This window comes from Desmodus rotundus, chromosome 5 (assembly GCF_022682495.2).
Source record: "Desmodus rotundus isolate HL8 chromosome 5, HLdesRot8A.1, whole genome shotgun sequence".
In the NCBI taxonomy this organism is placed as follows: domain Eukaryota; kingdom Metazoa; phylum Chordata; class Mammalia; order Chiroptera; family Phyllostomidae; genus Desmodus; species Desmodus rotundus.
Window position 1 is genome coordinate 117,220,429 of NC_071391.1, and position 26,573 is coordinate 117,247,001.

Consider the following 26,573-nt stretch of genomic DNA (forward strand, 5'->3'; position numbering starts at 1 on the left):
AGACATTTCTCCAGCACTCACACTCAAAAAGACCTAAGGGGACTCTGGGGAATGAGGATGAGAGGAGACATTCTTAATGCCTCCCTGACTCTTCCTGACCCCCAAATCCCTTTCTACATTCAAGCCCATTCCTATTTCTTGCCAATCCCCTCACTCACAAATATTCTCTCCATTATATTTTCTAATCTCACATTCTCCTCCCCTTTCTAATTCTCCCTGGTTTTTCTGTTTTCATTTACCCATTTAATTTCTGTGGATCTTCCCAACTTCTTTCTCATCATATAACTGCAAAGGGACCAGGATGGATTTTCAACATTTTGGAGAGGAAGAGGGTAAGGAAGAGAAAGACTTGGGCAGGTTAGAGTATTTTAATCTGTCCTTAATTTTTTTTTTTTGAGAGCAGTAATTCCAAAGTATGAATGTCAATAGGGGTTATTTGAAACAGTTTCTAGGTCTGACAAATACAGCTCGGCAATTTTTTTTCTTAAAAAAAATTCTCAAAGCTTCAACATAATAGTAAGTATTTACTCACTAGCTGTTACTACATAATAAATTACTCCCAAAATTAGAGGCTTAAAACACTAATAAACATTTATTATCTCATAATTTCTGTGGGTCAGGAAGCTGAGAATGGCTTAGCTGAGTGGTTCTGGCTTGGGGTTTCTCCGGAGGCTGCAGTCGGGATGCTGGCCAGGGCTGCAGGCATCTGAAGGCTTGCCTGGGGCTGGAGAATCCGCTTCCAAGACTAATGGTTCACAAGGCTGGCAAATTGATGCTGGCTGTCAGCAGGGGATCTCAGTTTCTTGCCCCTTGGACTTTCTCCAAGGGGCTGCTTAGGTGACCTCATGACATGGCAGTGGACCTCTCAGAGCAAGTGACCCATGAAAGCAAGGAGGGAACCACAGTATGTTTCATGACCTAACCTCAGAAGTCACACACCTTCATTTCTGCTATATATTATAAATTACACACAGATCAATCTTACTCAGTGAGTGTGAATATCAGGCAATAAGAAATATTAAAAATAGTTTTGGAGGAAGGCTAGTGCAATGCATTATGAATCTCCAAAACTTATTTGACAACGAAGTTATTGTTTAATGGATTATTCCAAGACAGTGGGATTTCATGATAGACAAGGTGGGGAAAACCACCATGAGTGGTCACATTAGGGAGTGAGGATCTTAGAGGGTCACAGTGGATGGGGAGAGGCGTGTCTGGAGAAATAATCCTGGGAAATGGAGCCAGGCTATGCCTTGAGGACTCCCAGAGTGAAAGACATATGATGCTAAAACTGAGTTCCCACCTGCAACTGGGGCTCACGGGCCCCTCTGAAGAGCATCCCTCACTTTAGCAAGGCTAGCAAAAGACTTCCCTGCCCATCCCAAACTGTTTGAAAGGTCCATACTTTTGTAAGCTGTTTATTTCCTCGCTCCTACATCAAAGATAGGGTGGAAAAAGTCCAAGTTCACAGGCTGAAAAGAGCCACTGCAGAATTTCTGAGATCTGGAGATGCAGATAATGTGGAACGCGCGGTCTTCCCACGAAGGGCGGGAGCAGGCTTCTCTGCGGAACTGCTCTCAGCCACATGGCTTGACCCCAGCAGCCTCTTTTATGACCTGCGCTAAAAGTACAGTGAAGTCACTTGGATGATTCAGATCACAAAGGCCGTGTTCTTCTCTGCTTAATTTGCAGCAATGGCTTGTTTGCAAAGGTCCTAGTCTGGGGTGGGTGCCGCCTTGGTCGGAGGAAATAAGTTCTCATTAAATGTTCACAGTGAACCTATCAGCAGACGTAGGATAGGTGAGGAAAGGACAAGGATAAAGAGGCTGGAGCACGAGGAAGAATTAAAAATGAAGAAGAAGTAACGTGCGGGGGATGGGGCGGGGGAGGGAAGGTGCGTGAGAAAAAGAGGAAAACCCGCACGGTCCTGCTGCCGCGGACGCCGAGGAGCGCTTTCGTGGTCTTGGGCCACAAGGTGGCGCCCTTTGGACTTTCTTCCCCTATCAGAATAAGAAACGGGGAGGAGAGGAGGGAGGAAAGGCAAAGCACTCCCCCAACCAAGAACAATTTGAAAACCCACCCCATAATATTTAAAACCTGGGACAAAGAACAGTCTGGGCGGAACTGCTTCAATTGCGAAACCTCAGCGCAGCCTCGGGAGCGGCAGGCGGGCCCGAGTCAGGAGCAGCTCCTTTTTAAAAAGCGGAGTACAGTATTGGGATTCTTGAAACCTGAAACCTAGAAACAGAATCGAAGCGGAAACCAGAAGGAAAACCTTGAACTCCTCCAGACAATTGCTTCCGGGGAGTTTCAGGAGAGTGAGGGGGAATAAAGGGCCCGAGAGGAGGGCCCCACGGATGGCGCGTCCCTGAGGGTCCTGGCGACTTCGAGGAGCGTGGGAAGGAGAGGACCCTACTCTCTCCCTGGGCTGCAGGTCATGGCCCCCGTGGAGCCGAAAGCCCTCGGCATTGGCTTCAAGTGTCTCTCTTTAGCCACTTTCGTGCTCATCTGTGCCGGGCACGGGGGACGCAGGGAGGAAGGGGATCCAGCCTGCTACGGGGGATTTGACCTGTACTTCATTTTGGACAAGTAAGTGCCCTAAGTTGTCCCGCACTAGGTTGCGCCGATGATGCTTTCTCCCCAGGCTGGGCTTGTCGGCAGGGTGGCTTCGGGACCGGCTCGCCCGTCCGGAGGTCCAGCCGCGGCCCCAGCGCTGCGCCTTTGTCAGGGAGCGCGCCCCCCGTCCTCTGTGCCGGAGCCCGCAGGGGAGGCGTCCCTCCGTGGTCCGGAGACACACTGCTTTTCTGCGTTGCTCTCTGGGACTGAGGAGTGTGCAAGGGAGTGAGAGGATGCTGTTGACCTACTAGGTTTCTGTGAAGCCTTCTCGTTTGCTGTAGAAACCTTAGTGAGAAAAGCTTGCTTAGGAGAGGCAGAACTTTCGAGCACGTCTGAAATAAGAGGCGTGGGCTGTTTAAAGTCTGTGGGCTCCTTTTAAATAACTGTCCAATTTAATGCATTACCTTTGTTCCTATGATATAATGCATGCTGACGGGGCAGTTGCTGGAAATCTAGGTGAATGTCTCGTCTCCGCATTATGGAGATTTAGGCTGGGGAATAGTTTGACGCGTGGCCAACCTGTGCATTGTAGGGTGTTTAGCAGCATCCCTAGTCTCTAACCCACTGCCGCCAAGTGGAGATGCCAGGACCACCCCTCCTCCGTCCTCCCTCCTCCGTCCTCCTCCCCCCGCCCCCAGTCCCAAAGTGGGAAACAACCAAAAATGTCTCCAGACTTTGCCAAAAGTCCTCTGCGTGTAAAAAGCAGCCGTTGGGCTTGAGAACCCGTGATGCAGGCGAATTCAAGGTCTTGGCAATTTGACTGGTAGGCTACCAGGGAGGTGCAGGAGCCCTGGTTTCCTTACGAATGTGGGTAGTGTTTAGACTTCGAAACTGTGCTCAAGGGAGTGCTGAATCTGACCGATTAAACTTCCCGAATCCCCTTAGATTTGCCAAGCCGCAGCCATTCAAGGAATCTCCGTGCTATCTACCCAAAACAGCCTCAACAATAAAAAGCCCCTCGGACAAGATGCATGCGCTGTGAAATTGTGTGAGCTCCCCAGCGCCAGCAGAGGCGCTTGCTGGTACAGTGGAGGGGAGATGAATTTCACAGACTGGAAAGTATTTGGGAATTGGAAAAAGGAGTCCTGCAAAATAAGCTGGCCAGCTAGAAACCAAATGTGCTTTGCAGTTGCCCCTAGAGTTTGATTTTTCCGTAAAGGCTGTTTTGAACTCCAGATTCTTTGGATGAAAAGTGAGATCTTTCTTGCAGATTTATGAGAAGGTGGATACTGAAAATATACTCCAATGCTAAGAAATGGAATGTCTTTTGTTACTTCTAGTAGCTGGAGCACCAGCTCACAGATGAAGAGACTGTATTGAAAATAGTCAGAGATATTTATCATTGTGCTTAAAAAAAATGTTTTTTAAGCCAGTTCAGAAGGATATACAAGAAACCTTGAAATAATGGACAGAATCACCATGTCCCGGAGTGGCGTGACTCCACTCCGTATTTCACAGATGGTCGATTCTCCCCAAACCAGTTTCTAAACTGAATTCAACTTTTCAGTCAAAGTTCTGAAAGAATTGATTTTGGTGCTGAATTTAACAAATGATTCTAGGTTTATCTTGGAGGGGAAAAAATAAGCAAAATGAGTTAAAACATGTTGGGGAAAGAATAATAAAGAAATACCTATATCTCCAAACATTAAAATGTATTATAAAGGAAATTAATAAAAACAGCATGGTAAAAACCAAAGAATAGAGTAGAAAATCAAGAAATAGATCCAAGGATATGTAAACATCTAGTGGAAGTTCAAGTCAGTGGGGAATTAATTTCTTATTTTAAGAAAGTGATTCTTGGACAAATAGTTGATAACATGGGAAAAGGAAAGGGTTTATTTATACTTTACACCACACACCAAAATGAATTCCAGGATTGAAAATTTAAATGTTTAAAATGGAATGTGAAAGAACTAGAAGAAATTTTAGATGACTATTACTGTAATCTTAGTTTTGGAGCTTTTAAAACAGAGCAGAAACAATAGAGAAAACTACAAAAAGATTTAAATATATTAAAATTTTAAATTGCTGTAAGTGAAAAATGCCATAAATAAAAGACAAGTTACAAAAACTTTTTCAATGCACATTACTCTTTAAATATAGATAAAAAGCAGTTTTTCAAATATCATCCCAATAGGAAATAGGCTTACTATATAAATAATTTACCCCCCAAAACATGTATCACAGTCAATAAGTAAATTTAAAGTTCAACTTTACTAATAAAGAAATGAAAAGTCAGGATGCAATTTGAATTAAGCTGGCAAAGATTTTTAACCAACAGCAGTATTTAGCACTGGCCAGTTTGTAAGAGGTAGGCACAGTCATACTGTACCAAGGAGAATAGGAACTTAGGCAGCCTTTCTGGACTTGAGCTGTGCGATAGAACTTTCTCTGATGCTCAAAATGTTCTTTATCTGTGCTGTCCAGGGTGGTAGCTGCTAACCATCTGAGGCATTGGGCACTTGAAATGTATGTAATTAGTGCGATTGAGGAAGTAAACTTTTTATTGTAAGTTTAATTAACTTAAACTTAAATAGCCACAGGGGGTTACCGTATTGGATAGCGAAGACAATAAGATACTTTAGCAACATGTATCAAATGCTTTTTAAAATGGGTTTCTACTTTTCCGCCCTACAATTCTATGTGCTAAAGAAAAAAATCCAAGAGAGTCACGTAGAAGTGCCTGTATGTATGTTCATGGCGGTGTTATTTACAAGTGAAGCTGAAAAGTAGCTAAAGGTCCAACAGCAGGGGATGTACTAAGGGAGGCATGATAAATACCTAGGATTAAATATGCATACTATGTATGTTTGTGAGATATTTTAAGAAAAATACTTGATGCTCACAATATACCCTTAGGTGAAAATATAATTACCAAACATTATATACATTAGGTTTCTACCTTTGAAAAAAGCTAAACAAACACATATGTGTATTTACCCAATACGTGATAGTATTTCTCTCTAGATTTTTGAATTGTTTTTATGTTTTTCTGAATTTTAAAAATTTTCTACAATGATTGTGTTACTTATATACTCAGCAAAAATAAGTTACTTTGAATGTTTAAAAAATCATTTCAAGTGTGAGGAGGATTCTAACTACTAGCACGCTGAGCCTTTCGCCATTATAGAGGATGCTACTTCTTTTGTATTTAATCCTGGAGTAAATTTCTAAATGCGCCATAGGATCCTTTGCAAAACATCCGGGACCCAAAAGTGCTTCGAGGAACAAATGTGGGGAGACATTCACGGTCACCTACTTTACATTTATGTGGACTCCTCTGTCTTCCTCTAGTTGTCCCTTTGCTTGAAGAGAGAGCTACTTCTGTGCTGAATAAAAAACTTGCTAGAACTTTCTAGGACAGCATGCATAACCCTAGGTTGCCATCTCAAATGTGATTGTGAAGCCCAGAGCTGAGGAACCGGCCAGAAGATAGTGATAGCTAACAGGCTCCTGGGTGGGCCCTAAGGACACGGACTTGCGGACTTGCATGGTAGAAGGAACCAGTGCTGTCTAGCACCTCACCACAGCAGAATGGAAAGAGAAAGAATGCTGACTCGTTTTCCCCTGGGGCTTCTAAGATCCTTTGCCCAGCAGGACACCATCCACAGGCTGAAACCAGTGGATCGCAGGGCGCTGAATTCACCGTTCTTCTTCCCACCCCTCAATGCCCTTTGTCCCCCAGTGGATGGTTCTCTTCTTTTCCATGACATTGAATCTCAGCTTATTTCAGCTTTAAGCAGGATGCATCTCTAGCCTGGAGGGAACCCAGAGTATACATTTAATGGAACATCATGTTTTCTCAACCAGGAGCAAAAGACTTCATAATGACAACCTAGACTACCACAGTAACACAATAGGGCATTATTAGCGGCTCTGGCGATGGAGTTGGTGGACTGAGCTTCACAAGGCTTTACACTGATGGAATTTCATGTTCATTTAAACATGCTTTTCTGGTTACAGTCAGGAAAAGTAGATTGCTGGAAATTCAATCAGGGATTTGAAAAGTCAGATTTAAAAGGCTTTTATTCAGAGAAAAACAGGCCAGGAGCCTCCTTTAAGTCTTCCAGGGTGTCCTCTAAGATTAATGCACTCAGTTGTCCAGCCCCTGGACAGGTGTGTGCCTTTCCTCTCTCTCACAGGGCTCTCCTGCTACTACTGTGTATTTATGTATCGTATGTCGGTCTACTTTATAGAAAGCCATTAGTCATTTAAGGGGAAAAATGGGATTCTTCATCATGAGTCTCAGAGAAGTGCTGGCTGTATCCATGTGTGCCCTAAAGACTTCAGAAATGGAATGGTGGCAGAGAGAGCAGAAGGACAGGAGGAGATGGTGAGCTGGAAGATGATAGTAAGCACTGAGTAGCTTTATTTATAAGACTTACCAAAGCCACAGCATATCACCCAATAAATCCCTACATTTGTAAAGGCCCCCCACAGGCTTACCCTGTGTTCCTCCTTCCCCATTGAGCCTCCATGCCCCTCCCTCTGCCACTTCTTTTTTGTCCAGCACCCATTTTCTCTTTCTCTTTACCCCCTACAAGGGGACCTTGCCTTGCCACTCAGAATTCCAGCCGCAGGACCCACAAGTGGATGACCCTGTGGAGGTAATGATCATTACTATGTGTCATAGTTCAGAAACATGGTCTTTAAACAGATTTTTATAGCATTAGGCTGGGAATCTCATTCCCAGGTGTAGTGTTGTTTTCTAGGGAAATGTCTCTGGATTCCCAGCTACTAACTTACAAAAGAAATCTTTAGAATCAGAACTAAAGCCTCCCAGTGCTCATGCCGTCTCACACGTGCACCAAAGACAACCTTGCTCGGTAGCTAGGACAAGCACTGCTGTCTCTAACTTACAGACGGTCAACTTTTGCCAACCCACTGGATGAAGTGACCTACCCAAGGACCTAGGACTAGATCACGACAGATCTGGGACGATGTCTGCTCCTGACTCCCAACTCAGCTCTTTCCACTCATCACTGCCCTCGTACAGTTGGGTCATGATGGGAAGCACATGTCAACAAAACTAGAGGAACTGGGTGGATTCCAAAAATTTAAAATCCCTGCATCAGATTTCTAGTAAATGATGGTGCATAAGGCAATACAGATACTTAGTTGAAGAGCTACTGCTCTGCTCTTCAGTTAACTATCATTGATTGAGAGTTTTAGGGACTCCCACCACCCACAGCCCACAGAGATGCTTCTGAGATGTGGACGGATGGATAGGACTCTAAGGGCATCTGATTATGATGCACGTAAAGGTCCGATAAATTAGTAATTAGTTTAGATTGAACCTGATGGAGAAGGGAAATTCAACTCTCTATATGTGTCAAAACACACAGATGTAGCTTGTTTTCAGAGATTCTGTGGAAGAGGGTTTTGAGTAGTGAAAAGGTGACATTGGCCCTGAACAAGGAAAGAGAGTTCATTAGAAGGTACCTTGAAAAATGCTACAATAATAATTTAAGAGCCATCAGAAAGAAGTTTTTCCCAGGGGCCCGGATGTCTGTGTGTGTGTGTGTGTGTGTGTGTGTGTGTTATGGAGATGGATTCTATGGTTGGCTTTAAATGTCCCTCAAATTAGCTTCCAGGTTCAGAAAGGGCTTATCAGACCAGGTAATAGTTGGTAGAACTGCCTACAAATTGGAAGTCTTCGTGTATGGGTCAAAAATAAATATAAATAAGGCAAATCTGTTTTTGTTTTGCCTCATGTTTCTGTCTGGATCAGCCAAGTAATTACCTCCAGTTTCCTTAGCTGTGGAGACCTGGTAACACTCAGTGTCAAGCTGAGAATAGAATCCAGGAGTGTTGGAGGAAGGCACCCATCCTAAGAAAACCTATAATTATCTCCAAATGCTAAAGGACTCTCAGTGGTCCAGGAACAAACTCTGGCACCCCTTAGTGTGACTTGGCTGTCACATAAATGCAAATGAGATTCATTTTATGCTAATTTAGAATGTGTGTCTTTTTGATGTGTGGCCAAGTGACTGGATTTCACCTCTCGGCAACAAAAGACTGTGAGTATTTGAACATTTCTGACGTATTTCTCAAACATGCCAGGTTTATACAAAAAAAGTAATTAGATTTCTTCATTTCAGCTGAACTGACTCTTTCATTCGTTTGGCATAAATATCTTCTCACTTCCAGTAACAAATATGTGATCCCTTAAAGGCACAGATAACACAATGCCCATTGCAAGCAATGTCCTGTTCTGGGAGCTGCATGGGATGTAAAAAAGCAGGAAGCAGTTCCAGGCTTGCTGCTTTTTAGGCAGAAGGACATTAGCAGGACTCCAGGCAGCCAAAGCTAAAGGCTACAGTGAGGATTTGGAGCAGGTGGGGCAGAAAGAGAAAATTTTAGATCAATTTCAAGGAGCAATAATAAGTAGCATTTACTGAACCCTTGTTACCTTCCAGGCACTGCGGTAAGCGCTTTGCCTGAATGATCCCATTTTGTCTCTACGACCACATAAGATCAGCTCAGTCACAATCACCATTTGACACGATAAGACACTGAGGTTTAGGAAGGTCAGCCAAGGTCACTCTAACTGATCACACTCAACCTCACATCCAAGCTTCTCTTGACTCACAATCTACGCACAAAGATAAAAAGAATCTTAACATGCAAAAGAACATTGAATCAATCAGAGTAGGTTAGGTCATGCTGTGGTAACAGTCCCCAAAATCACAGTGACACCAAACAACAAAAGTATCAGCCCGCCTAGCTTCGCGTATGATTTCTGCCTAGCGTCGTGTGTGATGAGGCTCAGCAGGGGTCTGCTCGCTAACTGTTCTGGGAGTCAGGCTGGTGGAGACTCCTTCTCAATGCTTGTTTCCACCATCTCAGCTGCAAGCAAAGCAAATGCTAGAGGGTCTCTGGCTGGCAATGAAATGCTCCAACTGGAAGTGACAGGCATCCTTCCACCCACAACCTATTGGTCAAAACTAATCACATGGAAAGAGGGTGAAAAACATGCCATCCTCCCATGTATCTAAATGCAGAGGAAAGCCAGACATGGGTGGGCATTAAACGCCTCTACTGAAAGCATATAATTATGCTGCCCTGCTTTGGCCTGAGTAAGCAAGAAGGGAATAGTCACAAGAGAGGGTAGTCCAGAGGTAAGACTCTTCTGGAAAAGAGTCATTTTGAAACTGTAAGTCTTTGATATGTTCATCAACGTGGAATTACTATCAGATGTAACAGCTCAAATCTGCCACGAGTCAGTGATGGCTCCTGTTCTTTTCCTCCCTCCTTCCTCCCACACTTCAGATGAAACATTCAGTGCAGTGGGCAAAACTTTAATTAGACTACATAGAAGGTAGAAATGGGGATCAGCCATGCTTGCCTGCTCCTTACGTGTTACATGAATGTATTGGGCAGCTAAGAATCTCTCTGCCCATCATTCGTGGGATATGAGGGTATTTGAAAGGTTGGGAAGAGAGCAGCTGTTGGACACGGTAGCAGCTGAGCCGAGAGGATGTCTGAATATTGCAGAGGCTGATTCAGAGTTTGGATCGGAGTATCTGGGCTCCCACCAAACGTGTTTCTCAACGGGGTTGCTGTTAGCATTTTCAGTCGGACAGTTTTTCACCGCGAGGGACTGCAGGATGCTTAACCTTTATGATCCCTACTTGGTAAATGTCATTAGCTTTCTTGGCCAATGTGATAACCAGTAAATAATGCCTCTGCATTTGTATCTAAGTGCTGTCCTGTGAGATGCTGCCTCCCTTAATTGAGAACTCCTAACTGAGAGACGGCAGGGTAGGTCCCGGCAAGCCAATGATGCGATTCCTAGCATCCTAGGACTATATCTGAAAAGAGGAGCACGCAGGGGTGTCCAACCTTTCGGCATCTCTGGGCCACACTGGAAGAAGAGTTGTCTTGGGCCACACATTAAATACATTGTGACATGTAGTCACAAAAAAATCTCATCATGTTTTAAGTAAGTTTACAATTTTGTGTTGGCCCGCATTCACAGCCACCGTGGGCTGCATGCAGACTATGGGCCACAGGTTGGACCCCCCTGAAAGGAGGAAGGCTTCAGTGATAATTAGGCTGGTGGACATTGTAGACCTTGGAAAGGAATATGCTAAGCCACTGAATGACCTCACTGTAAATCCAGCCACTTAAGCGAAGATCCGGGAGTGACCCTCTTTGTCTTACCGTCTGACCATACCTGCTCCCACGTTTCGCCTGTGTTCACCCCATTCTCTGCTTCGTCATTGCCTTAGCTCTTAGCTCAGGCCGTTTCTCACCCAGTTCACTGAAACATTCTCTAAATTGGTCTCTGTGTCCTTGTTAGCTATTCCCCCCACTCTGTAATCTCGAAACTGGTGCAAAATTGACATTTTTAGAACACAAATTTAATCTTGGCATTATTTCCTCTAACCCTTTAATCTTTAAACATCTCCGAAGCTCTTTTAGGATAAAATGTGAATTCCTTAGTGAGGTATTCAAGAGCCTTATTGCACAAGCTACTGTGTATTTCCCTAGCTTTATCTCTTCCCACACTCTGACCCTTGTAATTTCTAACAGAACCAAACTATGTAGTTAACTGAACTAACCCATGCCCTCTCTTGCCTTTGGCTGTAATGCCCTACATTATTACCACTCCTGTCTTTACATGGGCGAAACCCTCTTACCCTTTGATTGATTGCTAATACTTGGTCCCTCCCATCACTAGTTGTGAGCTCCCTAAAGTAACAACAATTAAGAAGAATAATCACCTCTCCACATCACATCATTCAGAATCCCTTCTTTTCTCAGACTCCCTCATCCCTACCACTCATGTCCCCGATGAGCAGTAGAATGCCCATTACCAAGAGATGGAGAGGAATAACCCTTAGGGTTTTTCTCCTGGGGTTGTATTTAGTAGCCTTATCATCTTTTCTTCAAACTCTGGTGCTCAATCATATACAGTTTCAATTACTAAGTACCTGTAGGAACCACCCAGAACAGGCTTTTCCCAATATCTTGGTGGTAAAAGAATTATGATCAGAGTCAGTCATCTTGTCATCATTCTCTACATAAAAGGTAATGCAAACAGCAGGTTTGTGGCAATTATATAGCAAATAAAAGAAGTATTCTAACATAACTACACACCAGTCACAATAATAAGCACTATGAGGTCAAGGGATTACAAAATGCCATTGGACAGCCCAAATCTAACCATAAATAAAAAGAATGCATGACCTAGGACGTTCCTGGCCCATGCTTTGTCTCCCAGTATAATTATTCATTGTTTTCTATTTTATTCTTGAAAGTATCTCAGTTTAGATTTTAAATTATATGAGCATCCCAATTATTAACTGTCATAAAAGACAACATCAAATGAATAAAAAGTAAGAGGATTGAAGGCCAAACAGGTGAAGCCCATTGTAACGGTTATTCCATTAAAATAAGCAACCAGTTCAGCACTTTTGATTATATTTAAGTGCCTCAATTTCAAGCTTTTTCTGGTATCCCTACTCCCAAATTCCCATAACAATTTATGGAAGTTCTGTAGTATTTCTCACTATCTGAGCACCTAACACTGTGAACTGTAACTGTACATTTCCTAGCCCCTCCATGGGGAGGCAGTGTTGCATAGGTGGTAAGAGCACAGGTTTAAACACCAGAAAAGAGACTGTATTAGTTCAGTGTTTGTACTAGAACATGGACATCGGGGCCAGACCACCAGAGTTCAAGTCCCAACCTGACTTACTAGTTGTGTGTCCTTGAGCAAGTTACTTACCTCTTTGTGAACTCAGTTTCCTCATCTGTAAAAAGGGGGCTAATAGGATTGTCATACGGCATTGTGCTCAGAACAGAGTCCTGTGCACACATAGGAAGTGCTCATTAAGTGATAGCAATTTTTTTTCTACTTTTTTATTGTATTTTTTCCATTACCATTTAGTCCCCTTGTACACTACCGGCCCACCATCACCATACTGTGGTCTGTGTCCGTGAGTCCTTTTACCTTTTTGTTCAATCCCTCCACTCCTCCCTTCCCCCCTCCCTTAGCCATCTCTATGAGTCTGTTTTTATTTTGCTTGTTAGTTCAGTTCGTTCATTAGATTCCACATATGAATGAAATCGTATGGTATTTGTCTTTCTCTGGCTGGCTTATTTCACTTTGCATAATGTTCTACAGTTCCATCCATACTGTCACAAAGGGTAAAACTTTATTCTTTTTTATGGCTGACTAGTATTCCATCTTGTCAATGTCTCATAGTTGTTTTATCCACTCATCTACTGATGGACACTTGAGCTGCTTCCATATCTTGACGATTGTAAATAACATTGCAATGAACATAGGGGTGCTTATGGTCTTTCGAATTACTGTTTTGGGTTCCTTCAGATATATTCCCAGAAATGGGATCATTGGGTCAAAAGGCAGATCCATTTTTAATTTTTTGAGGTATCTCCATACTGCTTTCCACAATGGCTGCACCAGTCTGCATTCCCACCAACAGTGCAAAAGTGTTCCCCTTTCGCCACATCCTCACCAGCACTTGGTGTTTGCTGATTTATTAATGATGGCCATTCTGACAGGAGTGAGACGGTATCTCATTGTGGTTTTAATTTGCATCTCTCTGATGATTAGTGACGTTTTCACCTGTCTATTGGCTATCTGTATGTCACTTTTGGAGCAGTGTCTATTAGGTCCTTTGCCCATTTTTTAATTGAGTTGTTTGTTTTTTGGTGTTGAGTTTTATAAGTTCTTTAAAAATTTTGGATACTAACCCCTTATCAGATGTATTGGCGAACATGTTCTCCCATTCTGTGCATTGTCTTTTTGTTTTATGGATATTTTCCTTTGCTGTGCAAAAACTTTTTAATTTGATGTAGTCCCATTTGTTGATTTTTTTCTTTCACTTCCCTTGCCTGAGGAGATATATCTGATAAAATATTTCTGTGAGCAATGTCCAAGATTTGCTGCCTATGTTTTCTTCTAGGATTTTTATGGTTGGGTCTAACATTTAAGTCTTTAAGCCATTTTGAATTTATTCTTGTGTGTGGTGTAAGAAGGTGGTCATTTCACTTTTCTGCATGTATCTGTCCAATTTTCCCAACACCATTTATGGAATAAACTATCTTTAGCCCATTATATGTGCTTGCTTCCTCTGTCAAATGTTAATCAACTATAAAGATGTGGGTTTATTTCCTGGCTTTCTATCTTGTTCTATTGATCTATGTGTCTGTTTTTATGCCGGTACCGTGCTGTTTTGATTACTATGGCCTTATAGTATAGTTTAATATTAGGTAGCATGATTCGTCCAACTTTGCTCTTCTTTCTTAGGATCACTGTTGCTATGAGGGGCCTTTTGTGGTTCCATACAAGTTTTTGAAATATTTGTTCAAGTTCTGTGAAATGCATCATTAGAATCTTGATAGGACTTGCATTGAATCTATAGATTGCTTTGGGTAGTATGGACATTTTAATGATGTGAATTCTTCCTATCCATGAACATGGTATGTGCTTCCACTTATTTGTATCTTCTTCAATTTCTTTCTTCAATGTCGAATAATTTTCTGAGTATAAGTCTTTCACATCCTTGGTTAGGTTTATTCCTAGGTATTTTATTCTTCTTGAAGCAATTGTGAATGGGATTGTTTTCTTAATTTCCCTTTCTGTTAGTTCATTATTGACACATAAAAATGCAACAGATTTCAGAATATTAATTTTGTATCCTGCTACTTTGCTGAATTCATTTATCAGTTCTATTAGTTTATTTGTGGAATCTTTGTGGTTCTCTATGTACAGTATCATGTCATCTGTGAATAAAGATAGTTTTACTTTTACCTTTCCAATTTGTATGCCTTTTATTTCTTCTTCCTGTCTGATTGCTGTGGCTAAGACTTCCAGTACAATGTTGACTAAAAGAGGTGAAAGCGGACATCCCTGTCTTGTTCTCTATCTTAAAGGGAACGCTTGTAGTTTTTTCCCATTGAATATGATACTGACTGTGGGTTTGTCATATATGGCCTTATTTATGTTTAAGAATATTCTCTCTATTCCCACTTTGCTGAGAGTTTTTATCATAAATAGGTACTAGGTTTTATTAAATGCTTTCTCGGCACCTATTGATGTGATCCTGTGGTTTTTATCTTTAATTTTATGTGGTGAATTACATTTATTGATTTGTGAATGTTGTACCAACCTTGCATTCCGAGAATAAATTACACTTGATCCTGGTGTATGATCTTTTTAATGTATTGCTGTATTTGGTTTGCTAATATTTTGTTGACGATTTTAGCATCTATGTTCATCAGGGATATTGACATATAATTTTTTTTTTATAGTGTCTTTATCTGGTTTTGGAACTAGGATAATGTTGGCCTTATAAAATGAGCTTAGGAACCTTCCCACCTCTTGAACTATTTTTGAAATAGTTGGAGAAGGAGAGGTGTTAGTTCTTCCCAGAATGTTTGGTAAAATTCACCTTTGAAGCCATCTGGTCCAGGGCTTTTGTTTGTTGGAAGTTTTTTGATTACTGCTTTAATTTCACTAGGTATAATCTGTCTATTCAGATTCTCTGATTCTTCCTGATTTACTTTTGGAAGATTGTATGTTTCTAGGAATTTATCCATTTTATTCAGGTTGTCCAGTTTGTTGGGATATAGTTGTTCATAATATTTTATTACAATTCTTTGTACTTCTTCGGTGTCAGTTGTTATTTCCCCTCTTTTATTATTCCCTTCCTTCTACTCACTTTGGGCTTTGTTTGTTGTTCTTTTTCAAATTCCTTTAAGTGTAAGGTTAGATGTTTATTCGCGCTTTTTCTTGCTTTTTGAGATTGCCCTGTAATGCTATGAATTTCTCTCTTAGGATTGCTTTCCCACAGATTTGTGATTGTTGTGTCCTCATTTTTTATTTATTCCTTGATCTTGTTGTTGACTCATTCACTGTTTAATAACATGTTATTTCACTTCCATGTCTTTGCATATTTTTCAGTGTGCTTCTTGTGATTTATTTCTAATTTCATAGCATTGTGGCCAGAGAAGATGCTTGATATGATTTCAGTCTTCTTAAATTTATTGAGACTTGTTTTGTGTCCTAACATGCAGTCTGTCCTAGAAAACGTTCCATGTGCACTTGAAAAGTATGTATATTCTGTTGCTTTGGGCTGAAATGCTTTGAAAATATCAATTAAATCCCTTTGATGTAGTGTGTTGTTTAAGGCTGCTGTCTCCTTATTGATTTCCTGTCTGGAAGATCTATCCACTGAAGTCAAAGGGGTGATAAAATCCCCAACTATGATTGTATTTCTGTCCATCTCTCCATTTTCAAGATTTGCTTTACACATTTAGGTGCTTCTATGTTGGGTGCATAAATGTTTACTAGGGTTATATCCTCTTGTTGGATTGTTCCCTTTATCATTATGTAGTGTCCTTCTTTGTCTCTTACTATAGACTTGGTTGTAAAATCTATTTTGTTGATTATAAATATTGCTACCAGCCTTTTTTTTCCTTTCCATTTGCATAAAATATCTTTTTCCATCCCTTTAGTTTGTGTATATCTTTCGATCTGATGTGGGTGTCTTGGAGATAGCGTATATATGAGTCTTATTTTCTTATCCATTCAGCTATGTTACGTCTTTTGGATGGAGCCCTTAAGCCATTTACATTAAAGGTAGTTATTGGTAGGTACATATTTAATGCCATTTTATTTTCTCCCATTTTGTCCTTTCTCCTTTTCTTCTTCTTTTTCTTAAAACAAGCCCTTTAACATTTGTTGCAGTACTGGCTTGGTGTTAACAAAGTCCTTTAGCTTTTTATTTTCTGGGAAGCTCCTTTTTTTTCTCCTTCTATTTTAAATGTAAGCTTTGCTGGGTAAAGTAGCTTGGGCTGTAGGTCCTTGAATTTCATCACCTTGAATATTTCACGCCACTCTCTTCTGGCCTGAAGTGTTTCTGTTGAGAAATCTGATGACATTCTAATTGGTGCTCCTGTGTAGGTAACTACCTGCTTTTCTCTTGAAGATTTAGGATTCACCCCTTGTCTTTAAGCCTTGCTGTTTTAATAATGATGTGTCTCAGTATAGACCTCTTTGGGTCCAACTTGTTTGGGTCTCTCTAAGCTTCCTGGACTTGTGTGTCTTTTTCTTTCACTAGATTAGGGAAGTTTTTCATCATTATTTCTTCAAATATGTTCTTGATCCCTTGCTCATTCTCTTCTCTTTCTGGTATTCTCTCCTTCTAATGTAGATGTTGTTATGTTTCATGTTGTCCCAAAGGTTTCTTAGGCTCTCTTCATTGTTTAAATTATTTTTTCAATTTGTTGCTCTGCTCAGCTGTTTTTTTCTACCTTGTCTTCCAAATCACCGATTTGACCTTCTGCTTCATCTAATCTACTGCTTATTCCCTCCACTGTATTATTTTTTTCAGATATTGCATTCTTTATTTCTGACTGGTCCTTTCTTAAGGCTTCTATGTCTTTTTTCATGCTGTGGAATATCCTTATAATCATTAGTCTAAACTCTATCTGATTGATTGCTTGCCTCCATTTCATCTAGTTCTTCTTCTGAAGAATTCCCTTGTGCTTTCATTTGGGGCCTCTTTCTTTGTCTTCTCATTTTGGCTGCCTTTTTGTATTTGTTTCTATGTATTACGTAGATCTGCAAAGACTCAGGTTCAGACCTGTATCAAACCCTGCCTGTGACTGGCCCTGAGCAACCTGTTTAGAGCTTTCAGCGATTCACAGCATGTGATTCCTTCTACTGCACCTGTGTGTGTGTAGAATGAACCAGGCTACACACCAAGGTGGGCTTTAAACTGCACCAGACCTGGAGGAGGGTCAGCCAAAGTCTCAGATCTGCCTTCATCTACAGGCTTTCTGTTAGGCTTAAAGAGTGATGAAAGTGTTCTAGCTGTACTCACCAGCCTGCTTAAGCACCACAGGGTACAGCAGAGTAATTCCTGCTGTCGGGTCTATTGCTTCCCATCAGGCTGTTGCCACTTGGAGGGGAGTGCTCTGCCTGAGAAAGATGGCTCCTGCAGTATAGGGAATGACTCAGCACAGGGACACTGGAGGTTGACCATTCAGTTCTCCCCCCAGAGCTACCTGTCCCAGACGCTCACGCATCTTTAATCCACTCTGCTCTCACTCTGCTGGAGCCAGGGTACATGGCTGCAAACAGAATTTTGTGTATTGGCCCTTTAAGAGGCCCTCTGCATTTCTAGCCATCTCTCCCTGGTGGACAGAGACCCTAGTGCTTTTCGTAGCCATATGTTTTTTGGGGTCCTTTCCCGGTTCTGGTGCTATAAGCTGGGAAGCCCACCTTGGGCTTTAGACCCCATACTTCTCAGGAATACCCCCTAGCTACAGAAATATCCCTCCAGAACTTCAGTTGCCACCTGCAGGAGCCCAGCCAGCCCTCTCATGCCTCCTCCCCACTCCCTACCCATCATGTTGTGGTGATGTGGCTTCTTCCATCTGTCCGTGGTTATGAGGTCTTTCTCCACCAAGTGTTCAGTTGGTTATTCAGAATGATTTTTTTCTATAATTTAGTTGTAATTCCTGTTTGGTCCTGGGAGGAGGTTAGTGTAGCTTCCATTTACTTCTTCACCATCTTGGGTCCTTAGCAATTATTATTAAATGGAAACAAATGTAAAATGCTCAGCACAATGCTAGATGTTTAGTAAATACTCAAAAAATGTCATGTTGTAATTTTTAATCTTTATAGATTCTAAAGGTCTTACCAGGCATTCAAAAATCAGTTTGCTGCATCATTAAACATTATTTATTATTTTTGTGTATACTATAAATACATTCATCAAGAAAGAACTGAGAAAGGCCATATGCTTTAGCGAAAATGAATGTGTTGGTGACTTTTGGAAGTGCTGGTTCAGGGCATCCTAAGTGCAGAAACTGAAATGTAATGATTCGAGGGGCTTTCTGGGCTATGAGAAAGAAAGTTTGTTTCTAACTTCTGAAACAGAAGCTGAAAATAGACGATTAGCTTCTCCTTTACTGCCTCCCTCATTATCATCTAAAACTGTCCCCCTTCCCTCCAAAAAAAAGTCTTAAGGAGGCATCTGGGGGAAGCCTGCATCGGGTCTGAAGGCTAAGGACAGGGACACTGACACGCAACACACTTGTGAGAAATTCCACTGGAAACAAAGCTGGTGGGTTGAATTTGAAAGAGGTCAGCAGGGGTCTACAGTCAACTCTGCTACCAAGTTGTAAAAAGTATGTAAAGGAAGATTCTAGAAGTGCCTCAAGAATAATCCCAAAGCTGGAAGTGAGTTTAAAGTTATGAGTGGGACGTAAGAGGTAGGAGAAGCTTCCGCTTGCACGCGGCCGCCATTGTGCATCAGGATCAAGCCGAGGCAGCTGCACTGGAGAGTCAAAGGGCCATTCTGCCATGAAAGAGAGACCCCACGAAGGCCAGGCATCATTCTGTCCAGCGTTGCAGAGTCCTCCCCTTAGATCCTGGGCCTCCAGGGAATGACAGCATTCTGTCATTGATTATGTGGATGCACAGGGATCAGGAGTGAGGTCTGCGAACCTGGAGTAGATACCAGGCCAAAAACCCTGCACATGGCAAGCTGGAATTAATGTAACTGTGTCCCAGATAAACACACAGACCTTGCAAGGATGGAATTCCTTTGTGGGAAATGATGAGGAGCTATTCCACTCTACTGTCCCCTAACTGGTAGAACAATAAAATAAGCTTACTTTAGCCATTGCTTCCCCCACAGATTAAGTGCTTAGAGAAATTTACAAGGGTGAAACAATCTCATATATGTGTGTATGTATGTATATATGTATGTATATGTGTATATATGTTATGATATTTATATGTAATTGAATATATATAATATTTGGGAAGCAAATACCAGTTATACTTTCCCATTTTTAAAGATGAAAATAAGGCCTATGAAATTTTAGCAACTTAAAATAAGCGATTAAACAAAAATTCCCAAGGTAGAAGAACGTATTTATGGAAAGAAGTTTCAACAGCAAAAGAGGTCAGTTTTAGCATCATATGTTTTATGATTTCAATGAAATTAAGTAAGAAATGTGTGAAACAGGAAATGAAATATGAAATGAAAAGAAAAGGGACCTAGAACCATTGAGAAAATACAAAATAAAATGGACAAAATACAAAATGAGATGTAAAGTACAAAATAAGATGTAAAGTCCGCTGAGAAGCGGTGAAGAGCAGAGCTGACAGTGCAGGAAATGAAGTGAGTGTAAAGGTGTGTCTGACTCGTTCTCATAGTTCGAATAGAAATTGAGTTAGATGAAAGGGAATTTGATAAATGATGAGTGGCAGAAATAGATGTCCAATATAACAGATGATTTGGGTGGCTAAAGAATACTCTAAAAGAAACATTTAGAGATTTAATAGGACAGACCTTTGCTGATTTAAGAAAAACCAAGAAAATGCAGATTGAACAAGCTCACCAAATAACAATCAAAATTAGTTGATAATTAAGAGACACTAATACTTGGACACTGCCTTGTGAAAAATTTTAACTTCAAAGAGAAAAGAATTTTATGAGTGGGAAAAGGCATAGGTTACCTACAAAAGCTCTGCAGCATTAAACGATGGAGAACTTTGATGGATAAATTTATGACCTAAAAGGTTATACCCAACCAAGATGTCACTTACATGGGAAAAAAATAGAAAGCCACTTTTAAATAGATATGGGTTCTTATAAAAAGCAATACTTTTTTCAAGAAATTACCCAGAAAACATGTCAAGTTTTAAAAACTTTAAAATATAATGACATAATGGTGATTATATAAAAAAAAGTGGTAATGACTATGTGCTAGCCATTGAAATGACTATGAAGCCATTTAAACAAATATATGTCTAATTAGTATGTGAAGTCAGTTTTGAGATTTTATTGTGTCAACAAACAAGAGTACTGTGTCATAAGAGCAAGCTGAAAATAAATTTTGGGTAGAAAATATACTATTTGTGAACATCCATTGGAAGCAAGGACCACCACTTAAATACCCACTTACATACCGCAGAAAAACTCAGTTCATCAGAAAATGACAGTTTCAGAAACTTTCCCCACATCTCCAAGATAAAGAATACAAAATGTATATGAAATAAAAATTCTATAAGGAGAGATGAGGACATTTATTAGACCTGCAAAAATAAAATACAATAATAAAAATTATTTTCCAGAGCTGAAGAAATTTTTTTTTCCAGAGTCTTCAGGTCTAGAGGACTTACCAAATATTCAGTGTAATTAATCTTTTAAAAGGATCTGTAATGTACACAATCTTAGATAAATTATTATAATAGAAGATTAGAAATGTCTACATACTTTCAAAAAATGAAAAAAAGTAAGCTTCCCCTTTCACAAAACAAAAGTGCAACTCAAATTAGCATTAGATTTTTATTTTTTAGTCTACAACATTAAATGCTCATAAAACCTCAATAATTATAGAATCTTGAGTGAAATGCGCTATTGAAATTTTGTGATTAGGCTTCCTCAAACATACAAACATTCAAAATCTATACTATTCATATGCTCTTACTGAAAAAAGTCACTTGAAAATACTGACATCAAAATGGAAAATGTATTGGAAAGAAAGTATAGGAAAAAGACATGACGTAAAAGAAACAGAAAGAAATGGCCCCAGAAAAGTTAGTAAGCTACAACGATGTTATCAATGAGTTTACACAGCAAAATATAACACTTATAAAAATGGAGTCTATAAAGAGAAAGTGAAAAATGTTTTTAATGCAGGGTAGAAAAAAATTACTCATACCAAATTCTCATATACCAAAACCAAAAAATTAATTTACTTTTAGCTTCCAAAAACTCTTCTTCTTCCCAAGTCCACCTACTGGGTAGAAAAAGGGTTGAAAGTCCATAAATTTTGAAGCCAAGTGATAATAACAGTCTGATGTGATTTTTTAAAATCCCTTTAAGTGAAATGCTCAGCCTTTCTGATTTTGCTCTTCCCCAGTAAAGTCTGGACACATGAGAAGGCCTAATTTGCCCTTGTGAATAGGTCCTTTGGTTTTACACCAGATGGTTTCATGGAAAGTTGTACCACATCTTCAAGGAACAGAAAATTTCAGTATTAGACTTCCAGAACACAGAAAAAGATGCAGTTTCCCAGTTTATTTTAGGAAGCTAGCATATATCTGATATCGATATCTAGCAAAGATAACACGTTCATATGCAAAACTTCTGACCAAACCAATAAAAAATTAAATCTGAATCAAATATAGTTAAAACAAAACTAACACTATAGTAATGGAATAATATACCAAGACGAAGTAAAATTTATCCTAGGAATGCAAGAGTGCTTCAGTATTTAGGAACAGTATTACAAAAGCTCACATTTATTTTGAATGCTGAAGATGAAAACCAAATTATTTTCTCAGCATAATCTGAAAAGACATCTGTCTGAATACTTAAGTGTTCAAAGGATATAGAGGATATGAATAATGATTAATGAGGTTGATTTAATAAATATATTTTGAACCCTATATCCCACAGAGAATAAACTTTCCTTTCAAATGCCCATGAAATATTTATTAGGTCACAGAGAATGCGTCCATATGTATCCCAAGGCACAATTTCTCCACTTCACATTCTCAGCAATAAATAACAGGAAATGAACAGCGAAAGTAAACTAAAACCTCAGCTACCAGGAAAAAAAGTGATAGATTTTTATAGTGTCATGAAGAAGACTGAAAGAAAGTGGCTCTCTTAGGCAGAGGATGGCAAACTATGGCCTGCAGGCTGTTTTAGTAAATAAAATTTTATTGTAGCCATGCCACACCCATTTTGTTCAGTTGCAATCAATGGCTACTTTTGTGCTACATCTGCAGGGTTGAGTAGTTGTCATGGCAACCAGATAGCCCTCAGAGCCTAAACTATTTGCTGTCTGGCCCGCTACAGAAAAAATTTGCAGACTCCTGGACTACGAAAGCATTTGCAGCCCATAGAAAATGGGCAGAGAATATTGATACCAAGGCCAGCGGTCGCTTTTGGGCCCTGCACTTAGTTTAATGCTCTGTTGTGCTAATAATGTGTGTACAAGAGGCCCTGTGTTTCATTTTGCACGGTGTTCTACTAATCATGTAGCTGGTCCTGATACTCAATGTTTTGAAAACGAAGAAAACCAAATGAACAATAAATATGAGAAAGAATCTTGGCTTATAATAAAATGCTTCCGCATAAACCCTGTAATGAAAATCCACATTTATTTATAAAACTGACAGCTATTTCAGAAGAAACTGACTCGGAGTGTGAGGGGAGGGTGGAGAGTGCATCACAGCGGCTGCCGGGGCCGCACGAGGCCGCTGTGCGCAGAGGAGGACGCCTGGTGCCTTATACACCTGAGAGTTCATCCTGCAAACTGTCTCCAGGAGACAGATACCATTCTCTCCATTCTCTAAGGGAGGAAGCTGAAGTTTAAAAAAGCGGAACATCTTCAAATGTCACACTAGTCGTGGAAGAATAAGAGTTTGAACTCACATCAGCCAGTTGGTCTGAACAGCCTCAAGAGTCTACTCTTAGGAATTGTTTAAAATCTGGTATGAAGAAATAATCACAAATACATGTGCCTCAGGGTAGAAAAAACTTATTCTCACTGTACTCAGATATATAGAAAGTAATGTAAAGCTGCTTTGCTTATCACCAAAAGACTCTCCTGCTTGTGCGAGTGTGGTGAGGAAAGGTACCTTTCTTCCAAACTGGAAGTCTTAGCCCAGTGCAAGAATGTAAACGCTCAGTAAATTTGTCTCTTTGAGTTTTGCTCCCCACCCCCTTCGCTTGCTTTTATGGCTGCGTGTTTGAGGGAGTCTTACTGTGTGCTTGTGGCATGCGCGTGAAGGGGCCTCTGACTTCCCTTGTCTGGTCTTGGTCACCCGGTGGTCATCCACAGATCACATTGGTGGCTTTGGCTGGTGGCCTGTGAGTCTCATTTGTCACATCGCCGTGTGCATTGCAATTATGGGAAATACCTTGGGGCAGCTAACCAATTTTCTGTTTTCTTCATAACAACAGTAACAATTTTGTGTTGAACTTGCACCAAAATACTAATAGTTGATAGCAGAAATTAGTGTTAGACTGTCCTGGTATGTGTCTAAGGGTGTGTGTGTGTGCGTGCATGTGGCAGACAAGGGGAATTAGTGGATGGGAAAGGAGAACATATTTTGCCGTAATATCCTCTTGATCTTGATCCACAAGAAAAAATACAGTTTATGTCTTGACACAGTATATTTGCATTATTTACACATAGTTGGCCAAAAGTTTCACAGAGCATTACTTCCTGTATGCAATATATCCCGGTATTTCTAGTCTATTCTTTTTTTTTTTTTTTCCAAAATGTTGGCAACCTCCCACCAAACTGATTTCCCAAGTCACTAATTGGTAGCCTTCTGTAGGTTAAAAGTCATTGTTTTTATAGTCATCTGTTGGATTGACTAAAAGGGAAATTCCTCACAAGTCAGCAGGGTGGGGCTGGACCCTGGGCTGGGGTCTCCATGACACAGACAGGAGCAGGGTGAGTAGCCTCAGACACAAAGTACAGTGCTTAGTGGCTTGGTCTGGATCTGGACCGGTATCTGAAGAAGTTGGAGTGGAAGCAAGAGTTGAGGTCAAGCTTTTTGAGCAGGAGAGAGGCTTGGCCATGACCCCAGTCAGTAATAGGAGGGTAAGGGCTGCAGGCCTGGGCTGGGTTTAGGGCTCCAGCCAGTGAGAGTACAGTGTGAGGTTAGGAGGAAGGAAGAAAGGCCAAGAAAGAAGTTGGGGGATGGAGGGAGGGGGCATATGAACTTGGAGCCTTTGATGGCAGAACTAATTGCTGGTCCTGCTTAGTGGTGGCTGAGGCTGCCATACCCTTCAGGATTAGCTAGGACCTGGGTGGGTCATTGAGGACATCGGTGACTTCAGCCGGGTGGGGCTAAGGAAAAGCGGGAACTGACAGTTTTATAACTTCCATCTTAGAGCAACCCTGTTCTCCCAGATTTAAAAGAATCCTGGGTGATGGTTCCAACTGCGAGATCTCTTTTCTTCTCCTTTCATTTTGTTCTTACCCATGTGCAAAAGAAGGGGAGACAGTTTATTTGACCCACTTAATTCCGACTGGTCGCGTGTGTGGCTAATGGAAAGAGCCTATGTTTCTAAGGAGCTTAACCACAGCGAAGTTTGGAAACTCACATAAACACAAAAGAATGTATTTCAGACAACAAATCAGAATGAGATTCAGAGTTCTTATTTTTCTTCTACTCTTTGCATATTAAATCCTTGGAAGTAACTGAATGGTAATGTGAAGGCAACGCAAAATCCCTCGCTGGGAGCACACAGTGAATGCAAGGCACAAAGATTTGTTGACTTTTTACCATGTTCCACTGGAGAGGGCATAGAAAAGCAAAAAGAAGTAAGAAACGCTGGAGCTTCCCCCCGTGGAGACCTTCTTGTGGGGAGCCCTTCCAAAGCCAAGTCAGAAGGTGGGGCGAGGTGTTGACTCTGATTTTGAGAGGACCCAGGTGTACTGGATGAATTTGCTGGCACAGAACTTTACACTCCGTTCAAGCAGAATTCCCGGGAGGCTACTTGAATTCCAAATTTTGTTGAGATTTATATTTACGGAATGTAAATGCCAAGAAGGGACCCTAACCCTCCACACCATCCCGATACCCAGCTGGTCCACAGACGTCTTTAAGGGGATAGACTTGCTTTTGAGTTAGGACTTAATTGAGTCACATATCAGACACCTTTCACATCCACTGATTTCTAAAACATGGGCACTTCAACTCTCTGTGACTATCATTTGCCCAGCAATTGTGTGTTAAATACAATTCTAAAAAAACCAATACGCAACAGAGTCCAGTGGAGTACATAGCCCAGTGCTACTTACATTCGGGCCACGAAGGAGTTTTGTATTTTTACCTTGGGGCTCCGGTCACTGTGGCTGGGAGAGCCGTTGCTGCTTGAAGAGAACATCGGGATTCCACAGCTGGAATTTTAAAATCATTAATTCTTAAACTGGTTGGCATGATAAATGAGATATTTTGTACATTATAGGGTGGAGAGATGCTGGAATGGGATCCCCCAACCAACACCCTACTTCTGGCTGTGACCAGGAGTCCACTTAGGTCCTCGGGGTTGAGAGGAAGCCACAGGTCTGAACATGGACATACTCCCTGGGTCGGTGACTCTGGGAGTAGCTACTAAGGCAGATTTCAAACCAGAAAATCAGTGTACAAGGCAAAGTGTAGGTGAAGCATGCGTATTTTCACAGGAAGTCAAAAGGGAATGGAAGGCCCAGCATACCTATCCCTGTGGGAGAAGGGGCAAAGTCTGACTGAGGTGCCGGTGGATAGGTGACAGAGTCCCCGTGGAGGCAGTATTTAGAGTTCAGGGTTAGAAAGTCCAGCTCTGGCCACTGGGTGGTGGTGAAGCAGTTGAGAGGACTGTGGCACCAGGCAAGCCTCTTGCTCCTGGGGATTGGGGTTAAGATATATAAGCAGCCCTCCCATCAGGGCTCTTTCCTTTTCCACGGGGTAATTTGATCTTGGGGTAGGACAGAGCATGTGTGTGTGGGTTAAGAAGGCTCAGTAATAATAACTAGAAGGATTCCAAAGTGCAGATCTAGACAACCCCATACGCTGCCCCTTTCGTAGCTGAGGCCCCTTGGGATGTCATGGTAACCCAGAGAATGTAAAACCAGCTTGCTTCCCAGGATTTTAGGAGATTATGTTTACCCTCGATGCTTGAGGGAACAGGCTATGTACATCTCAAGTGTGTCCCAAAGGGGGTATATTTTGGTCGAGGCTTACATAATTGTGCAAAGAGTGATCGTGTGTAAATATGGAACAGCAAACCTCTACAGTAACAGGGCAATTATTTTCAGAGTTGGCGTGGGAGAAACAAGCCGGTCGATACCTCCTCACTTCCAGTATTACCTTGGAGGCCTATTTCATTTTCTTCTTGAGCAACAACAGCACCTGCCCATTAACAAATATCTAGCATCAACAAATC

The 26,573-nt window shown here is 41.2% G+C and overlaps 1 protein-coding gene across 1 annotated transcript in view; it reads left to right on the forward strand.

Annotated features, from left to right (window-relative positions):
* Positions 1-2,082: 2,082 nt before the first annotated feature.
* ANTXR1 (ANTXR cell adhesion molecule 1) overlaps positions 2,083-26,573 on the forward strand; it is a 228,429-nt gene continuing 203,938 nt past the window's right edge. The window contains exon 1 of the mRNA XM_024558482.3: positions 2,083-2,589. Within this exon, the coding sequence (XP_024414250.1) occupies positions 2,438-2,589 (152 nt within the window). The 5' untranslated portion in view covers positions 2,083-2,437. The remainder of the gene's footprint in view (positions 2,590-26,573) is intronic.